The 21,250-nt window shown below is 50.3% G+C and overlaps 1 protein-coding gene and 1 pseudogene across 1 annotated transcript; both read right to left on the reverse strand.

Annotated features, from left to right (window-relative positions):
• Positions 1–1,795: 1,795 nt before the first annotated feature.
• On the reverse strand, positions 1,796–2,131 carry LOC133065876 (cystatin-B-like; annotated as a pseudogene).
• An 11,679-nt stretch (positions 2,132–13,810) lies between these two features.
• LOC133070326 (glutathione S-transferase P-like) lies at positions 13,811–16,476 on the reverse strand. Its single transcript, XM_061162369.1, has 7 exons — positions 16,365–16,476; positions 16,198–16,233; positions 15,701–15,807; positions 15,520–15,607; positions 14,427–14,530; positions 14,224–14,331; positions 13,811–14,058 (listed from the first exon to the last, which is right to left on the reverse strand). Coding segments are annotated over exons 1-7 (633 nt in total). The 5' UTR covers positions 16,366–16,476; the 3' UTR covers positions 13,811–13,869.
• Between the last annotated feature and the right edge of the window lie 4,774 nt (positions 16,477–21,250).

Below are 21,250 nucleotides of genomic sequence, written 5' to 3' on the forward strand. Positions count from 1 at the left end.
GAGGATTTTTGCAAGGCCTATTCACTAGAAATCATTATCAGTTGAAAGTCAGAACTTCCTTACCGAATGCTGCCTGGCATCATGCTGGGTATTGGCAGCAAGTAACTTATTTTACCAGCTGCATGGTAAACCCCAGAAGGTGCCGCCCCAGCAGGTGTGGTTCAGAGACCCCCTTCCCCCGGCTGGAACTCAGAGGAGATGGGACAACTGTGTGACAGAGTCAATTGGAAGGAGCCTGGGTCTCCAACACCATGGGGAGTGGATACCAGCCCATCCGGATGACTCTGGACAGTTAATTGAGCAAGAAAAGAACTAACTTGTTTCAGCTTCTGTTATTTGAAAGTTTTGTAACCTCAGTTGAATTTATATCCAATTAACACACAATTGGAAGCAAGAATTCCCAGGCGACTCAGTGGTAAAGAATCCACCTGCAATGCAGGAGATGTGGGTTCAGTCCCCTGCAGAAGGGAATGCAATCCACTCCAGTATTCTTGCCTGGGAAATCCCAGGGACAGAGGAGCCTGGTGGGCTACAGTCCACGAGGCTGCAAAGAATCAGACACGACTGAGTAACTAAAGAGCAATAACAAAGAAGCAAGAATGAGAACTGCAGAAAGGTAGGCAAAGGTTATGAAGGTTTTTTTCACCCCCTGAAAGTGAGTATGTTTGTGTAAACAATCTCTTTTTTTAAAGCAGATTCTATATGGCCAAACTTAATATTTAATATGTGATGATTAAATATTTAAAAACTTTGGTTTGAAAGGGGAGCAGATTACTAGCCACCTGTGCCCATATTTCAGAGTCCAACTCTCATCGTTAAAAAAAAAAAAAAAGTGTTTGTGATTTCCCTGGTGGCCCAGGGAAATGGTTAAGACTCTGCACTCCCGATTGAAGTCAATGTATGGCAAAACCAATACAATATTGTAAGGTAAAATTAATTAATTAATTAATTTAAAAAAAAGACTCCTCACTTCCAACGCAGGGGGCCCAGGTTCCATCCCTGGTCAGGCAACTAGATCTCACACACCACAACTAAGACCAGCAAAGACAAAATAAATAAATAAAATAAAACTGCTTGTTGTATAAATGGGATGGATAAACAACAAGGTCCTACTGAATAGCATAAAACACTACAAACAATATTCTGTGATACACCAAATGGAAAAGAATATGAAAAAAATACATAAATGGGTATAACTGAATCACTTTGCTGTCGAGCAGAAATTAACACAACATTGTAAACCAACTATTCTTCAATAAAATTAAGGGGGGAAAAAGAGTTTGCTGTTTGGAAATATTTTGTGTGGCAATATTACATAACCCTCAAGCATAAGAAAAGGTGTATGACATCATTAGTCATCAAGGAAATGAAAAAATAAAACCACAATACCATTAGATTACCACTATACATTCATTAGAAAAATTGGAAGCACTGACAATTCCAAGTGTTAGCAAGGACATAGAGCAACTGGAACTTTCATGCTTTCTTGGTGGGAGTGTTAAAATGATTCAATTACTTGGAAAAATTGTGTTCTCTACTAAAGCTCCACTCCTGGGTATATATTTGTGATCGTTAATTTTTTGTGTGTGTGTGAAAACAGAAAACACATATTTATTTAAAGATAACACAAGCCCTCCTCGATAGAAATTTAGCTAAAATCATGGATTGGGAGAAAAAACAACCCAATGAAAGCAGGGAACAGAGACCCCACCCCACCCCAAGGGGCACCGCGTCTGGTCCCAGACAGGTCTGCAGAGGAGAGACCCATGTGGCAACAGACTCTGCAAAATCGGGCCTAGAAGTACGTCAGCTCGTCGTGTCTGCCTTTGTTGATCTGGTAGCTGGTCAAGGCCACGGATTGTTCTCATGCGGGAGGCTTTCAAACCCTCAAATGTGCACGAAGTCATCCTCGTCCACATGAACCTTGATGAAGGAGTTCTTCCCAGCAACCAACTGGCTTTTGAACTCCAGAGCCTTGAACACTGGGAACTTCTTGTTCTCCTTCTCCTCCAGCTGGGACTTCACCTTGTCGGCGATAGCCTGGGTCTCGGCCGTGGCGGGCTGCGTGGCGGAAGGCGCTCCGCACATCATCTTGGCGGCCGGCGGGGCGGGAGCGTGCGGACACAGGGCGGGGGTCACGCGGGAGCAGCGGACACTCGCGGGAGTGGTCCAGTGGAGTCCTGTGATGTGTTAACTTGTGTTAACTTGAATTATGTGTTAACTTGAATAAGCCACAGTACCGAGATGTTTGGTCAAATACTATTCTAGATGTTTCTCTGAAGGTTTTTTTTTTTTTTTTTTTTCTTTTAGATGAGATTGACATTTAAATCGGTAGATAATGCCAGCCTACTCTTCAGATTTTGGATTTACCAGGCTTCCACAATCAAATAAGCTGATCCTTAACTCATAATAGCCCCAAACCAGACATTCAACCCAAATGTCAACCAATCAGTTATGATATGGTCACCCAGTGGAGGGCTTCCCTGGTGGCTCAGATGGTAAAGAATCTGCCAGCAAGGCAGGAGACCTGGGTTCGATCCCTTGGTCGGGAAGATCCCCTGGAGAAAGAAATGGCAGCCCACTCTAGTGTTCTTGTCTGGAGAATTCCATGGACAGAGGAGCCTGGCAGGCTACAGTCCATGGGATCGCAAAGAGTCGGGCATGACTAAGCGACTAAAACACCCAATGGAGCGCTGCCACACACCACAAGGATGAAACCCACAGATGTTTCACTAAGCCAAAGAAGCCACACAAAATAATGCATGGTATACGATCCCATTTATATGAATTCAGGAACATGCAAAACTAGTTTATGGTGTTAGGAGCCAGAATGATGTGTGGTTTGGAGGGCACTAATTTTGAGGGAGAATGAGCACTAACTTTGAGAGAACTTTATGGGGTTGAGGTATTAGAAACATTCTCTCTCTCTTGATGTGGTGGTAACTGCAGAGGTCTGCATGAATAGGAAAACTCACAAAATCCACTTAAAGAGGAGTGCACTTTACCGTATGTGCAGTATAGGCATAATAATGTATTTATAGATGTATAATACCTCAACAACAGCAAATTTTTATCCCTAAAATTAAAAAACAAAAAACAAAATACACATTTGGGCTTCCCTGGCGGCTCAGTGGTAAAGAATCCTCCTGCCAAAGCCAGAGACACAGGTTTGATCCCTGATCTGGGCAGATTTCACGTGCCAGGGAGCAATTCAGCCCGTGCACCACAGCTGCTGAGCCTGTGATCTAGAGCATTCGAGACATAACTACTGGGCCCTCACACCCTAGAGCCTATGCTTCACAACAAGAGAAGCCACTGCAATGAAAAGCCCACGTTCTGCCGCTAGAGAGTAGCCCCCACTCGCCGCAACTGAAGAAAAGCCCACGCAGCAATGAAGACCCAAATTAAATTAAAATCAAATAAATAAATTAACTAATTTTCTAAAAAAAATTTTGAGGTAAATTTTTCTTTTACCATTTTGCATATTGGTTTGCTTTCTATGAAGCAATGATTCTCTGTGGTACTTGTGGTTCGCTGGCATGAGGACTCAGCTCCTGAAATAGTCCTTTAATCACAAACATCTAAGTTGTCTTTTTGGAAACTGGCTTTTAGCTCACTTGCACTGTGCACAGACAACGGACTCTACAGTTTCAATCCACTGGAATGCGCTGACATTTCTATGGAATCGATTTTGGTATAGGTTATACACGAGCTGAAAAAAAAGTGTATTCTGGGACTTCCCTGGTGGTCCAGTGGTTGGACCATCCTCCTTGGGGTACTCTTTTGCCCCCCTTCTGATGCCTATGTCAGAAGCTTTCTCTATCTCCTTTATACTTTAATAAAACTTTATTACACACACACACACACACAAAGAATCCTCCTCGCCATGCAGAGGACACAGGTTCAATCCCTAGTTGGGGAACTAAGATCCCAAATGCAGTAGAACTAAGCCCACACTCCTCAACTACTGAGCCAGCTCGTCACAACTAGAGAGTCCGTGTACTGCAAGGAAAAATCCTGCCTGTTGCAACTAAGAGCCAGCGCAGCCAGATAAAGAAAGAAAAGTGTTTTCTGGGGTTGTCTGACTTTTTCATTTTATTCTGCATTTTTTCTCTGCCTGATCTATCAGTTACTAAGAGAAGCATGTTAAAATATCTGAATACAGACTGAAAGAAAATATAAATGAAACAAGATTGGCAAATACACACACACACATGTAATGACTTCAGCTTTGTGTACGTTTCATTGCTATTCCATCATGTTTTGCTTTATCAAGTTTGAGGCCATGATATTAGATACATACAAAATTAAAATTTTTTTATTTCTGGATAAATATTGAGGCTTTTCACTTTAACAAAATTCCCTCTATATATTTTTTTTAAGTTCTTCATTTGTTTTGTATTGACTTTCGGCTTCCAAGCGCTGTTGTCCTGATATTGATGCAGCTACACTTGCTTTCAGGTGGTACTTGCACAGCATGCCTTTTTCATCCTTTCACTTTCAACCTCTCCATATCCTTCGCTTGAAATGTGTTCTTATACATAGAGTATAATTTAATGTTCTTTTGTCATTCTGACACCTGTGTCTTTTAATTAGAACCTTTATGTCTGTTTACTTTTTTTGACCTAACCTTTTCCTTTTGAGATAACATCTTGCAAAACTGGAGTGTGATGTCACACCCAGGATATTAACATTGATACAATCTAACCATCTTGTGAGCAGATTGCCCTGGTTTCAGCTGGACTCCTGTGTGCGTGTGTGTGTGTGTGTGTGTGTCTAGTTCTATGCAATTTTACCACCTGTGTAGTTTCACGCATCCACCACCACAGTCAGGACCCTGAACAGTTCCTCACCACACAATCTCTTACATCATCTTTTATAACCACACCCACATCTCTCCCCCCCATTCCCCACCACTTGCAATCCCCTCGCCTGTCCTTAATCTCTGGCAACCACAATCTGTCCTCTATTTCTATAATTTAGTCATGACAAGAATGTTATATAAATGGAATCAAACAGTATGTAAGCTTTTGGGATCAGCTTTTTTCCCCCACTCAGCACACTTCTCTGGATTCCAGATGCCCTGTGAATCAATAGTTCATTCTTCTTATTAAAAATTAATTAATTACTTAATTTGACTGCACTGGGTCTTAGTTGCCCCACCTGTGATCTTCAATCTTTTAGTTTCAGCATCTTTAGTTTCAGCATGAGCAGAGTCTTTTTTTTTTTTTTAGTTGCAGCATGTGGGATCTAGCTCCCCATCTAGGGATTGAAACCTGCCACCCACTCCTGCATTGGGAGTGTGGAGTCTTAGCCACTGGACCACTGCGGAAGTCTCAGTTCATTCCTTTTATTCCTGAGTCTTATTCCTTGGTATGTTTAACCACTTACCCACTGAAGGATATCTGTGTTAGTTTGGAGGATTCCCAGTGGCTCAGTGGTTAAGAATCCTTCCCGCAATGCACAGGACACAAGTTTGATCCCTGGGTCGGGAAGATCCCCTGGAGAAAAGAATGGCCACCCCCTCTAGTATTCTTGCCGGGAGAATCCCAGGGACAGAGGAGCCTGGAGGGCTTACAGTCCATAGGATTGCAAAAAGTAGGATACAACTGAAGCAATTTAGCACCCACACACACGTGCACACCTACCATAAATTGTGAAAGTGAAAGTTGCTCAGTTGTGTCCGACTCTTTGCAACCCTCTGGACTATACAGTCCATGGAATTCTCCAGGCCAGAATACTGGAGTGGGTAGCCATTCCCTTCTCCAGGGGATCTTCCCAACCCAGGGACTGAACCCAGGTCTCCCACACTGCAGGCAGATTCCTTGCCGTTTGAGCCACTAGGGAAAAGTGGGAATATGAAAGAATGCCATTTGCAGCAACTTGGATGGATCTAGCAATCATCATACTAAGTGAAGTAGTCAGAAAGAAAAAGACAAATATCATATGCTGTCATTTATATGTGGAATCTAAAAAAAGTGATACAAATGAACTTATTTACAAAGCAGAAACAGACTTACAAACATAGAAGACAAATTTGTGGTTACCAAAGGGGAAAGGGGTGGGAGAAGTAAATTAGGAGTTTGGGATTAGCAGATACAAATTACTATATATAAAATAAGACTCCACCTGGCTCAGGACAACCCTGAGCTTGTGATCTAGAGCCCAGGCCCTGCAGCCAGAGAAGCCATCACAGGGAGAAGCATGTGCCCCACAAGTAGAGGGCAGTCTGCAGGATGCAAGGAAGACCCCCCCCAAATTTTTTTAAAAAATAAAGAAAACATTTAGCTCAATGCCTGGCCCATAATAAATGTTCAATAAATGGCTGAACACATCTCCCTTACCTTCGGGGCTATCTCAACATCTTGAGAAGGTGGCATCCCTTCTTTCACCATACGTTTTGCACAAATATGCAATTGAGCAAGAGGGGGAAAAAAACAACTGATGGTATGTTGACCTCTAGCAAAACTTGAAGTTCAACATTTTCAGCCAAGTCATCATTTGAGCACTTGGGTCTAGAATGAAACAAAAAAGTATTACTACATTGAGGTTTCCTCTCCAAGTAAAGCTTTTTAATCAAGTTTTCTATTAGTCAATTTTTAAAATAAACATGTTATGCAAGAATTAAAGCCATCATGTTCATGTATACTATAATCAATATAATAATATAAAGCAATTATCCTCCCGTTAAAAATAAATAAATTAAAAAAAAAAACCAGATTGTTCTAATCACAACAGATAGAAAAGCGATCTTTTCAGAGACAGCCCTCAATAAGTGATTCTTCTGTATTTTTAATTTTAAATTTAATTTTATTAATTTATTTTTAAATGCTTATTTTTATTTATTTGACTGCTCCAGGTCTCAGCTGCAGAGTGTGGGATCTAGTTCCCTAACCAGGGATTGAACCTGGGCCCCCTGCATTGGGAGCGTGGAGTCTTAGCCACTTGACCACTAGGGAAGTATCCTACTCTTCTGTTTAAATAGTGTATTAGTCAGCGTTCTATCCAGAAACAGAACCAGTAGGGGAGACACAGATAAGATTTTTTTTTTAATGATTTATTTGTTTATTTTTGGCTGCCCTGGGTCTTCTTTGCCGCGTGGGCTTTCTCTGTAGTTGCGGTGATCGGGGGCTACTCTTCATTACTGCTTCTCATTGCAGTGGCTTCTCTTGTTGTGGAGCATAGGCTCAAGGCGTGTGGCTCAGTAGTTGGGGCACATGGGCTTAGTTGCCCCACATCATGTGGGATCTTCCCTAACCAGGGATCGAACCTGTGTCCCCTGCATTGGCAGGTGGATTCTTAACCACCACTGGAGCACCCGGAAAGTCCCGAGCTGTTTTAGATGTATTGCCTTGTTTGGGTATGGTGATCAGGATCACAGAGCAAATGAGGGAAAGGGATGGGACCTGAAGTCAAGCTCATTAGCTGCTCTTCAATGTCAATGACCTGCATAGAAAAACTAATCATTGGAATATGCTTTGGGGTGTTGGATCATGCTGGGTTTGCAACCAAGAATTGAGATAGATCATCAAAGGAAAGATTTCTGTTTGAAGAATGCGCCTTTATCCTGAGCACTAACCAGCTCTTGTGCCCAGTGGTGTCAGAGAAGACACCAAACCTCAACCAAAGGAACCAGAAAACCTCTGGAAAATAGCTCATGAAACCTCAGAGCACCTGCCTTGCTTTGTGAACCTGGAAATTTGCTCCACGTCCATCCTACGCCGGGACCAGATGGTGCTGGCCTGGTTCCGACCCTCTATTAGTTATCTATTGCTGTCTAACAAATGACCCCAAAGTTTATTCACTTAAAATAATAAACATATATTATCTCCTTCTCCGGGTCAGAAATTTGGGAGTGGCTTGGCTGAGTTGTTGTTGCCCAGAGTCACTGTTTTAAATATAGGCTTTATTATTATTTAGGTCTGGCAAGGCCAACAGATCAAGAGGCATCTGCCATCAAAGAGATAGTTAGTTTCCCACAAATCCCAAGAGAACGGGGCACGCCATTCTGGGGTAGCAGTGGGGGGCGTCCACCCAAGGGTGCACCAGGGGTGGTCAGGAGGCAGAGGGAGAAGGGAAACTTCGGGCAGAGCCTCTGCTGTGGTTTCCGTGGAAAGAAACACAAGGCAGGGTGAGCAGGCCGAGGATTGGTGAGTTTGGATCATTGCAGTGGGCTCTGGAGCATAGGAGCCATCTCTGGTTGTCTGGTACCTGGCCCTGGGGTGACTATGGCAGGTGTATGGCTAGGGTATAAGAGCCCATTGAGGGAAGTGGGACATGGGCTCTGAATTGGTTCGTTTGCATTCGAAAGGCACACTGTCAGGCCAATTGTTTACCATCACTTTTGTTGTTGTTCAGTCGCTAAGTTGTATCCAACTCTTTGCAACCCCATGGACTGCAGTACACCAGGCTCCTCTGTCCTCCACTATCACCCAGAGCTTAGTCAAATTCATGTCCATTGAGTCAGTGATACTGTCTAACCATCTCACCCTCTGCTGCCCTCTTCTCCTTTTGCCTTCAATCTTTTGCAGCATCAGAGTCTTTTCCCATAAGAATTAGTTAACCCTGCAGGGTCAGTCAGAGCATCAGAATACAGAAAATCAGACTTCCCTGGTGGTCCAGTTGGCTAACGTTCCACACTCCCAATGCAGGGGGCCACAGTTTGATCCCCGGTCAGGGAACTGGGTCCCACATGCTGCAACTAAGAGCCAGCAAAGCCAGAAAAAAAAAAACCCAAAAACTAAAACACGTGTTTAACACAGTCTCTCATGAGGTTTCAGTCAACATTGCAGCTGGGGCTGCAGCCATCTGAAGGCTCGACTGGGGCTGGAGGAGGCCCTCCAGACGGCTTGCTCACATGGGCGGTGACTTTGTGCTGCCTTGGCAAGAAGCCTCTGCTCCTTGTCACCTGAACCTCTCCCCAGGGCTGCTTGAGTATCTTCATGGATGGCTGGCAACCCAAGAGAGGGATCCTGGAGCAAGCCACAGACCTTCCACGACCTAGTCCCGGATAATCTGCACCATCTCTCCCACACCTGTGAGCTGGAAACAAGTCACTAAGTCCAGCCAAACGCAAGGGGTAGGAGATTGATTCCAAATTCTGATGGGGAAAATGGATCTGTAGACATATTTGAAAATTGTCGCAGCCTCTTTCAGCTGAAATCACAGAAGCTCAGCTCCAAAAAAGAAGCGTGTATGAGGTCACATGAACAAATCAGAGCAAGGACATGGCCTCTGGGGAACTGGAATCATGGCTGAAAACTCTCTCTCTTTCACAAACACACACGCATACACACACAGACACACACATGGGCTCAACTCTCTCCGCTATAACCAACCCCACAGTCTGCTCTGAAGTCACGCCCTCACTGACTCTTTTTGTGCAAGGGCTGTGCTGGGTCGTCACTGTGATGAGTGGGCTCAGACGTTGTGGCGCACAGGCTTAGTTGCCCAGTGGCGTGTGGGATCTTAGTTCCCTGACCAGAGATTGAACCTGTGTCGCCTGCATTGGAAGGCAGATTCTTAACCCCTGGACCACCAGGGAAGTCCCTTCATGGACTTCTGTGAAGAAAAGAAAGCTCTGGTTGCAGAGAAAGCTCCTGGTGCCTGGCCAGCACTGACCCAGCTGGGTCTGATGGGCCCAGCTCCCCTGCCAGGGCTCAGCCCTTGGACCACACTGTGCCCAGGGCTGGGGCTTGGGTTTGGGTCACATGTGTCTGGAGGGCAGAGCCTGCTGCCAGCAGGAGACAATGAGGGCTGGCAGAGTCAGAGGAAGAGAAGCCCACAGACATCACCAGGTTAGAGCTGAGCGACCAAGCCAGCTGTGTGTCTCAGTCTCCCGGGGCCTGATTTATGAGCCCTATTCCCAGTTGTCTTATTTTTGGCATAAGAGGAAAAAGCTACTGCTTCAAACTCTCAAAATGGTAACTTTCCACTCTCGTTGTTGTTTACTCACTAGGTCATGGCGGACTCTTTGTGACCCCACGGACTGTAGCCTACCAGGCTCCTCTGTCCATGGGATTTTCCAGGCAAGAATACCGGAGTGGGTTGCTATTTCCTCCTCCAGGGGATTTTCCTGACCCAGGGATGGAACCTAAGTCTCCTGCATTGGCAGGCGGGTTCTTGACCACTGAGCCACCAACTTGCCCCAGATGTGGCCTAATCAGTAGGTCTAGCTGGAGACTTAAACATACTGAGGCCAAATCTTTGAGGAACCACCATTTTCTCAAGGTTGATACACTTTTGAGCCAGAACCCAGCTGGGGATCAGCCAATGGGTGAACTAAAAGCCTTCGTTTTATTTTCTCCCCTAGATGCTTCTCTTAAGATCAAGGCTCAGGCAAAGAAGCTGGAGCGACGGTAACCAGAGCTCGCGGGATCCTGGGCTATTTTCCTGACTTTGTGGAAAATCCCATCTGGAGATTGTATAGGCTCCCCACCCCACCCCGGTGGAAAGTCTTCCAAGAGGAAGATTTGGAGTTCAAGTTTTCCTGCCAAAAGCACTTTCTGGACAAACACAACAGTTCTTGAGGGTAAACGTCTCCACAGGGTCATGAGAGGCTCCTCCCAGTTGTTCGTGCTCACCCTGGTTTCATCTCCACATTTGCAGAGCTGGTTTTCAGCCTCTCGGCCTTGACAGCAAACCACAAAGCAGGCCAGCGGTTGAACATGACCTGTTCTCCGGCTTCTAAAATTCCTGTGGCTCCCTCTTGATTGCAATCAGGATATTTAACATTTCAATAACATTAACATTGCAAATAACCACTCCACTGAAGGCTAGATTTGTGCAGAGCACTTTTGAGAGCATTTGCTGGGGCTCTTTGGGAAAGAATGTAGGCTAGGCCGTCAGTCTGCCTGGGTGCAAATTCCAGCTCTGACCTCAGTTTTCTCATCTGTAAAATGGAAGTTTTAAGAGCCACCGAGTGTCTGGCACACAGAAGGTGCTTGGTAAACACTGTGGCCTTTTGTGATGTCAGGAAGGGAAACAGGCCCAGAGAGGGTATACACCTGGGGAAAGGCAGCCAGGGGTTCCAACCTCCAGGGCTGGGAAGAGTCTTCAGGTGGCTTACCAAGTGGGCTCGGGGGGAATGGGCTGGAGGTGGGGAATGGAGCCCAAGCTAGAACCATCTGGGACCTTGACAGAGCCGGGAGAAGGTGGTGCAGGGCAGAGGCGAGCCTGGGAAGGGCTCAGCTGACGTTCCCGCAGCTTCTGGAGTGGCGGCAGAGCAAGGCCCATAGGCTGAGACCTGGACTCAAGGCACCATAGCAAGCTGGGCTTCTACCTCTGAGGTCTGGGGTGACGCCCTGAACCCCTCACCCCCAACCTCCCTGGGCTAATGCCCCAGGGAGGGAGACTCTCGAGTCCCAGAGCTGCCACCAGAGGGCAAATCCTCGCAGGAACCGGGATCAACCCCTTTATTCGCCTCTTCTGACCCAACTGCAGCTGGTTGAGGACTGGGAGTGCCCACAAGGACCGGCATTTTGAGTCTGTAACTACTTGTCCCTCCTCCCCAGCTGGAGAGCAAATCCAATCAACAGGCTTTAAATGTTCCAGTCACCCCCACCCCCATTTTTTTCCCCTGCAACTCTTTATTTATTTTTGGTTACACTGGGTCTTGTTGCAGAGCACGGACTCTAGGTGTGTGGGCATCAGTAATTATGGCAGAGAGACATAGCTACTCCTCAGAATGTGGAGTCTTCCTGGACCAGGGATCGAACCCGTGTCCCCTTCCTTCGTAGATGGATTCTTGTCCACTGTGACACCAGGGAAGTTCCTGATCCAGCCTTTAAACTGGAACTAGTTCCACTTCCACCCCGACCCTGAAAGGCTGGAAGCCCAACCTGTTAGGGTTCCTGTCTCCATATAATTGAGTGGGGGAAGGGGTCACCAGAGTTACCAGCTCGCAGGGAACCTGGTAACTGCAGTCACCCTGGGCCAGGATATTAAAAAATAGTGGTTCAAGCTGGGAGAATTGTTACAAGCACAGGCTCTGGGACCAGAGAGGCCAGGTTCGAATCCTGGCTTGTGGCATCTCAAAGGAGGTTATGGGCTTCCCTGGTGGCTCAGATGGTAAAGAATCTGCCTGCAAAGCAAGAGACCTGGGTTCACTCCCTGGTTTCAAAAGATCCTCTGGAAAAGGAAATGGCGACCCACTCCAGTATTCTTGCCTGGAAAATCCCATGGATAGAGGAGGCTGGCAGGCTACAGTCTATGGGGTTGCAAAGAGTCGGACACAACTTAGTGACTAAACCACCACCACCACGGGGATTGATGCTTTTGAACCGTGGTGCTGGAGAAAACGCTTGAGAGTCCCTCAGACAGCAAGGAGATCCAAGCAGTCCATCCTGAAGGAAATCAATCCTGACTATTCATTGGCAGGACTGATGATGAAGCTGAAGTTCCAATACTTTGGCCACCTGATGAAAAGAACCGACTCACCGGAAAAGATACTGATGCTGGGAAAGATTGAGGGTGGGAGGAGAAGCAGGTGACAGAGGATGATATGGTTGGATGGCATCATCGACTCAATGGACATGAGTTTGAGCAAATTGGGAGATGGTGAAGGTCAGGGAAGCGTGGCGTGCTGCAGTCCATGGGGTTGCAAAGAGTCAGACACGACTGAGCAACAACAAAGGTGAGTCAGCAGCACCTCACCTGGGACCAGGGGAGACAGAAACGAACTTGATCCGGTCTCTGACCTCACAGGGGGAGGGCTGGAGGGGAGACAACTGGGCGGCCAGACCCCACGGAGCAGAGAGGCAGAAGTGCCCAGGGCACCTGGCCGAAGAGGGGCAGGGAGGTGAGGGCTGAGGGGCGTGACTGTGGGGGTGGCGGGGAAAGTGGGGGAGGCGAGGTGTGGGCGGGGAAGTGGGTCATCAGCCGGACAAAGGCGGGGAGGGGCACGAGAGCTGGGCTACCTGGAGAGCAGAGAGCAGCTCTAAGGGTGAACCAGGCCGCTGGGGGTGGGGAATGTTCTGGAAACCAGAGAATTCTGACGTAGGAAGGCCCGGCAGGCTCATCATTCTGAGGACTCTGCCTGGAGAGCAGCGAGGAACCATGAGAGCTCTGCGCTGGGAATGTAGGCCTTCTGGAATTATCTGCCTGCACATCGTCTGAGGAGCACCAGGAGGGCCGGGCCAGGCTGAGCAGTCACAGCCTTGCAGGAAGGAGAGCTGGGCTGGGACTGGACAGGTGGTGGGGTGCTCCCACAGTTGGGGGGGAGGAGCTGACAGAGGCCCCAGGAGCTGGAGGAGAACATTGACTAACCACCCCCCCACCCCCGTCCCCAAGCAGCACAGCATGCCCAGAACTCCCAGGTCTGTCTTCAGCCACAGACCTGGGCCCTGCTGGCCACCTGCTGCACTGCCTGGGGTGACACCCAAGAACAGGCAACATGGACACGCGTGTGAAACACTCGAGTGTGTGCGTCACTCCAAGTGACATGTGTGCGCAGCACCGGAGAGTGCAGAGACCAGTCACCCTGCCTGTGTTGGGTGACGGAGCTCATCCCACAGTAGTCAGGAACTGTGTGGCCCCTACACGCGGCCCTTCTCTCCGATGGAGATGCTTCCCAGGTTGCCGCGGCCCTGGGAAGGTCAACCCCCTCCTGCAGGCAGCCCTCCAGGGTGGATCTTGGAGGTGTGGAATCTCATCTTCCTCTCTGGACTTGGAACTCCTCTTTGTGTCCTGGCAGCTCTGAGGGCATGGAGCTTTTTCAAGGCCCAGCCCAGCCCTCATCCTCTTTGAGACAGTCTGGGAAGGGCTGGGGCTCCCCAGCGGCCACCCGGGCCCTCAGTGACCACAGCACAGCTTCCCTCTCACTGTGTTTATTCGTCTCAAGGGCAGTCCCTCTCCCGGGGGAGGCTGGGCTCATATTTTGCGGCTTCCAAAGATGGGCCGGTTCACATGCTCCGGGGAGGCCAGGAAGGCCTTGAGCTTGGGCCGGGCGCTGAGGCGGGCCACATAGGCAGAGAGCAGGGGGAAGGGGTCCAGGCAGCCGGGGACTAGCACCTGATGATTGAGCAGCAGGTCCAGCAGGTTGTAGTCGGCGAAGGAGATCTGCAGGGCAGGGGGCGGGAGGGCTTGAGTGGGATCAGGAGACAGGGCGGGCGGCTGGGGGATGCAGAACACTGGCTGCTCCAGGGAGCCAGTTTACGGGCCATCTCTGGGCCTCGGTTTGCCCATCTGAGAAATAGGTCTCCGATGGCTGGACCCAGTGCTCACCTGGTCGCCCACGATGAAGGCCTGGCCCCCCTGATTCTGGGACAGCAGGGTCTCAAAAGGCTTCAGGTGCGCCGGCAGCTCCTGAACATATTGGGCTTTGTCCGCCTCCTGCGAAAGGAAGTGATGCCCGCGGCGGTCTGCGGTGGGCCTGGCCCCATGCAGCCTCCCCGCCCCAGCCCTGAGCGCCAGCCCGGACTGCTCACACGCTTGTGGTGGATGAGGTGGCCGCAGCACCTGCGAAGGTCCTCCAGGCCGTCGTTCACCATGTCCACCAGCGCCGCCTCCCGCTCATCTGCGCCGTAGAGCCCTGCATCAGCGGCCGGGCGGAGGGTCACGTTCTGGCCAGGCTGGCCTCCCGCCCACTCAGTGCTCCCCTCTCCCCCCAGACCTGAAGCCCTCAGGTCTGGGCACCCAGGTCCCCTGTGCTGGGGGATCCCCTCTGCCCAGTTCTGCCACTCCCATATCCACAAGCCCAAGGAACGTACCAGCAGGAGCCCAGGCGCTCGTCTTTGAGACCATACTCTGGTCCCTGGGACTAGGGAACTCCCAGCCCAAACCACCCCCAGTCCCTCCTCCAGGCTGTCCCCCTGCAAGGGCTGGCCAGGCCTCTGACCGCGCCCCCCCCCAGGCCTGAGGGGTGTCCACTGTGGGGCCTGGCCAGAACGCGGCTCTGCAGACTGGCGTGTCCCTCTGAGTGCAGGACTGCCCAGGGCAGGACCATGAGAGGCAGGCTGTGCTAGAAGCCTCCGTCCTCTCACCCTAGGTCTCGCCAAAGTCGGGGTGGGCCTGGGCCTGGCTGCTCCCACTCCCCTTCCCTGACTTCCTTGATGTGGGATCCCCTTCCCACAAGCTAGCCGAAAAGGAGGCAGCCACCTCCCCAAGCCACATTCCTGCCATCTTTGAAACAAGGCCACGGGCCTGCTCATTGAGTGCCCCAGCTTTCCAGATTCAGGTGAGGCCAGGGCAGGAGGAGACCGGCCCTGCAGCGCCTGGTCACACCCACAGTGACTCTAGCCTACAGCAGCATGGACCATGTGGGGGCCAGTGACCACCTCTGAGCTGTCATCCAGGAAGCAATGAACCCAGGAGGGCTGCCGGCACAAGCCATGTGGCCCCTGCCCCTGGGGGGACTGGAGACCCCAGCTCTGTAACCTAGAGCCCTCCTAACCCAGGCCCTGCCCTTTCCTGAAGGGCCATCTGGCCCGTCCTCCAGCCGTAGGACCGGATCCCGGGACATCTGGGTGGGACCCTTCAGGTGCTTTCCTGGACTGGGCTGCCTTCAGCCTCGGGACTCACCAAAGGAGCGGCCCAGGTGTCTCAGGATGGCATTGGACTGGTACAGGGTGAGGTCTCCGTCCTGGAACTTGGGGAGCTGCCCGTACAGCTGGGAGGGGTGGGGCACGGTCTGGTGAGGGACACTGAGCTTAGCTGCCCCCTGCTCAAGGGCTGCCCCACCTGTCTGGGCGCCGTCACTCACGCAGGAGGCCTTGAGTGGACCCTGCAGCCAGCTCTCCTTGGTGACCACCTCCTCCTTCCAGCTCTGGCCCTGGTCGGCCAGCAGCATGCGCAGGGCCTCGCAGCGCCCTGGGGGAGGGGAGGACGGGGCAGTGGGGGTGGGCAGAGACCCCAGCCTCGCAGCAGCCCCCTGGGGAAGTCAGGAGTGGATGGGAGCTGGGTGCCGAGACAGGACACAGACTAGATTCTGAGCCCGCTGAGAAGATGAGCTGCGGATACAGAGTGGGCCCCCACAGCGTCTGGGCCAGGGGGACAGGGGTGTAGGCCCAGCCCACTTCGCCCCAGGAAGGAATAGAGCGCACCGCCCGCGGGCCCCCCGCCCCGACAGCCGACGCCGCGGCGGGACCCCAGCTCGCGATCCCGCCCCGCCGCCCCGGGGTCCCGCCTCCGCCTCGGGCGCTGTCCAGTCTGCGCGTCCTGCCGGGGCCCTTCGCCCTCCTAAGGGAGCAGCGGCCGCACCTCGGGTCGGGAAGTAGACGATGGTGTAGGGCGGCACTAGGAAAGGCAGACAGACGGGACGCTGCGGGACGAAGGACCCCTGGGGCTGGCAGCCCAGCGCTCAGGCCGCCCGGAGAGCGGGGTGGCTCGGCCGGCGCCTCCCCCCGCCCGGTCCAGACCCTACTCACTGGAGGCCTCGGCGGAGTTCAAGTGTGGCAGGAAGTGGGGAGGACCCGGAGGCCTTATATTTAAGGCCCGGCGCCCCACCCCGGGAATCCGCCGAGTCACCGAGCGGATCTGGGTTGGGGCGAGGTGTGGGTGTGGTGAAGCCGGCCGGAGGGCCCCACCGGGTCTCTGCAGCCCTGCACCCCACCTGCCGCTGCAGCGGTTTTACAAGAGGCTCCCACACTCAGCGCCGAGCAGCCACTACCGGCCTCCTCACCACACCTGAACACAGCATCCTCAGGGCCCCCAGAGCGCCAGGGCTGAGCGGCCCAGCACCAGCACACAGTAGGTGCTCCCTAAATGCTTTTTGCTTGAATGAATGCTGTTTCAATAAACACCCATTTCCGCAGCCTCTCTCCTTGATAATAATAGCAAACCCTCAGGGACTGAGGGCTACCGCTGAGAAATTTACACCTTTTACAACCCGGAGACTTGGTCCTGTTCAGATCCCATTTTACAGAGGAGGAAACTGAAGCACAGGCTGACGTTCCCAAGGTCAGAGCGTGAAGACGTCAGGTTGGCTTCGGGGCATCACTTTCAACCCTCACTCTTTCTTCTGTAGGGCCTTGTTATGTGACTATGTCTAAGGGCTCTGTGAAACAGGAGAGTGAAAAAGTTGGCTTAAAGCTTAACATTCAGAAAACTAAGATCATGGCATCTGGTCCCATCACTTCATGGGAAATAGATGGGGAGACAGTGGAAACAGACTTTTTATGGGGCTCCAAAATCACTGCAGATGATAATTGCAGCCATGAAATTAAAAGACTCTTACTCCTTGGAAGGAAAGTTATGACCAACCTAGACAGCATATTAAAAAGCAGAGACATTACTTTGCCAACAAAGGTCCACCTAGTCAAGGCTATGGTTTTTCCAGTGGTCATGTATGGATGTGAAGAGTTGGACTGTGAAGAAAGCTGAGCGCCGAAAAATTGATGCTTTTGAACTGTGGTGTTGGAGAAGACTCTTGAGAGTCCCTTGGACTGCAAGGAGATCCAACCAGTCCATCCTAAAGGAGATCAGTCCTGGGTGTTCATTGGAAGGACTGATGCTGAAGTTGAAACTCTATAATACTTTGGCCACCTCACGTGAAGAGTTGACTCATTGGAAAAGACCCTGATGCTGGGAGGGATTGGGGGCAGAGGGAGAAGAGGACGACAGAGGATGATATGTTGGATGGCATCACCGACTCGATAGACATGAGTTTGAGTAAACTCCGGGAGTTGATGACAGGGAGGACACCCTGGTGTGCTGCGATTCATGGGGTCGCAAAGAGTTGGACACGACTGAGCGACTGAACTGAACTGAAGGGCTCTGTGAGGGCTTCCCAGGTGGCTCAGTGGTAAAGAATCTTCCTGCCTATGCAGGAGACATGAATTCAATCCCAGGGACGGGAAGATCCCTGGGAGAAGGAAATGGCAACCCACTCTAGTATCCTTTGCCTAGGAAATCCCATGGACAGAGGTGCCTGGTGGGCTACAGTCCATGGGGTTGCAAAGGGTCAGACATGAGTTAGTGACTAAACAACAACAAAGTGCTCTGTACTTCTCAAATGCAGGCTGAGCCCAGGGATACGGGTGAATGGAAAGACAGATGAACTGGAGTGAGCAAGACTTTCTGGACCTGGGAGGGCTGTGTCTTTCCAGGCGGGGCCTGTACCAGCCTCCCTACGGGCCCATCTGCACCTGCAGCCCGGTTCTCCTGGCTGCCCCTTCCTGGTGCTGGGGGTGGCAGTGGGTGGGGTCCTCTTGGGAACTGGCCCCTGACTGAGCCTGCTTTTCCCATCAGAGCCACCAGAAAGAGGAAGCTGTCCTTCCCCATGTGCAGAAGCACCCAGCGCAAGCGTGGGAAAACACCAGGCAAGCGGAGCCTCACGGAGCCCACGGCTGCCTGGGTCTGGGAGGGGGTGGGCGAGGTGGCCCCAGAGCTGGGATCTATCCCTGACTCACAGCTGCAGGAACATCTGCCCGGCACTTAGCAGCTTACAAAGAGCTTTTGCATAAATGGTTTCATGTCATCTCCACCGCAGCCTGGGAGGAAGGGGGTCGTGTTCCCATTATGCAGAAGAGGACACCAAGGCTCAGAAAGACTCGGTTACCCACTCTGGCCTGCAGCACGCCTGCACACCTTCTGTGCACAAGCATCACACACCTGGGAGCTTGGAGACATGCTGACAGCCAGCAGGCCTCCCGTCAGCTCACACCCCAGCCGTCACGCTCGGGCCCTCCGGGCAGGCCTTAGCACCATGCTGCAGCGTTCTGGTGACTGCTTTTACCCACAGGCCTCTGGCTCCCCCAGCCCAGCCTGTGGTCTAGCTTTGCGGCCACCCTGGGGCCTCTTCCTCTGAGGCCGAGAGCACAGCTTTCCCAGTCGCATGGGGCAGGCAGCTTCCTGTGTCCGTCCCCCACCTCCAGTCCATGTATATGTCAGCCCCTGTCTTTGGTGGGGTTTAAAGTATATGTAAGAGCTCTATTGCTACACAAAATTCACCCTTATAAAGTGTCTGTTCTGTGGGTTTTGGTATGCTCAGTGTTGTGTGATCATCACCACTAATTCCAGAGCATTTTCATCACTCCGAAAAGAAACTCTGGACCCGTTAGCCATCACGCCTCATTCCTCTTCCTGCCTTCCCTGCCTGGAGAATCCCATGGACAGAGGAGCGTGGTGGGCTACAGTCACAAAGAGTCAGACACAACTGAGTGACTAACACGCACGCACACAATCTATTTTGTCACTATAGATTTGCCTCTTCAGGATATTTCATATAAATGGAATCACACACGATGTGGCCTTTCACGTCTGGCTGCTTTCTCCTAGTATAATGTCTTCAAGCTTCATCTATGTTGTAGGATGGGTCAGGACATCATTCCTTTCTATGGCCAAATAATATTCCATTGTCTGGACATACACATTTTGTTTACCCATTTATGTATTAATGAACATTTGGGTTGCTTCATTTTTTGACTGTTATGAGTAACACCTTCCCTGATAGCTCAGTTGGTAAAGAATATGCCTGCAATGCTGGAGACCCCGGTTCGATTTCTGAGTGGGACAATCTGCTGGAGAAGGCATAGGCTACCCACTTCAGCATTCTTGGGTTTCCCTGGTGGCTCAGCTGGTAAAGAATCCGCCTGCAACACAGGAGACCTGGGTTCGATCCCCTGGAGAAGGGAAAGGCTACCCACTCCAGTATTCTGGCCTGGCGAATCCCAGGGCCCGTATGGTCCATGGGGTCACAAAGAGTCAGACACGTCTGAGCAACTTTCACTTTATGAAAGTTGTAACAGTGCTACACACAAATTTTTGTGTGAACTTATCAGTTCCCTTGGGTATATATCTAAGTGTGAAGTTGCTGAGTCATGTGGTAACTCATTTTGAGGAACTGCCAAACTCTTTTCCAAAGTGGCTTCACCATTGTATAAGCCCAGCAGCAGCCTATGAAGGTTCTAACTTCTCCACATTCTCACCAATGATTGTTATTGTTTGTCTGTTTCACCATAGCTATCCTGGTGACCGTGAAGTGATATCTAAATATGAATCTGTGTATATCTTAAGTGATATCTTACCACGGGCCTTGCCTGGGTTTGGCTTATGGGGAACAGGGTAGAGAAGAGAAGAAGTCATCATCTTTGCCTTTAGGGGAAATCACAACTCAACTCAGAATAGGAGGAGATAGACACAAGTCTTTTTTTTTTTAAGAAATTCTTATTGGGTGTTTTTTTTTTTTTTTTTTTTTGGCTGTGCTGTGAAGCATGTGGGATCTTAGTTCCCTAACCAGGGATCAAACTCACACCTCTTGCATTGGTAGTGCAGAGTCTTAACCATTGGACCACCAGGGAAGTCCCCAAGCACAGGTCTTTATTCACACACTAATTAGTGTGTCTCAGCAATGATTGGACCGGACATCAGGGGAGACACTGAAACAAGTAAAATATGGTCTTTACCCTAATGAACTCTTTGAATAAAGAATGTAAGGCCTTCAACAGCAAGTCCATCCACCCAGCCATCTCTCCGCCTCCACTTACCTGTCTGTCCATCTATATACCCATCTACCCAGTTATTCAGCTGGTAAGGAATCCACCTGCAATGGAGGAGACCTTGGTTTGATTCCTGGGTCGGGAAGATCCTCTGGAGAAGGGATAGGCTACTCACTTCGTTATTCTTGGGCTTCCCTTGTGGCCCAGCTGGTAAAGAATCCGCCCGCAATGCAGGAGACCTGGGTTCGATCCCTGGCTTGGGAAGGTCCCCTGGAGAAGGGAAAGGAACCCACTCCAGTATTCTGACCTGGAGAATTCCATGGACTGTATAATCCATGGGGTCACAAAGAGTCAGACACAACTGAGCGACTTTCACTTTCACCCAGTTATTCAGCCATTCAACAACCAAACATTAGACCAGTAGTCCATCAAAACATCTGCCTGTCCATTTATCCACCATTTCATTTACCCAGCCACTACTCATTTACCTACCCAATCATCCTCTACTTTACCCCTCCATCTTTTCATTCACCCATCTATCCATCCAACCATCTGTCTATGAAACCATTAGCCCATCAAATCATCTACCCATCCTTCCACGCAGTCAGTCACCCAAATGTCCATCCATTCATTCATCCAACTTCCCATCTATCTACTCAACTATACATCAACCTGTCCATCCATTCATCCTTCCATCCATGTTTGTCTATCCATCCATCTTCTCAATTGTTCATCCTTCTCACCACCAGCCATTCAAACATCAACTCATCACATAATCTGGCAACCGATCCAACCACTCACTTATCTACCAAACCATCCATCCATTCGTTTGTCCACCACTGATCCACCTGGTCATCTTGGACCCTGGAGCCAGA

Source organism: Dama dama, chromosome 2 (genome assembly GCF_033118175.1).
Source record: "Dama dama isolate Ldn47 chromosome 2, ASM3311817v1, whole genome shotgun sequence".
Lineage (NCBI taxonomy): Eukaryota > Metazoa > Chordata > Mammalia > Artiodactyla > Cervidae > Dama > Dama dama.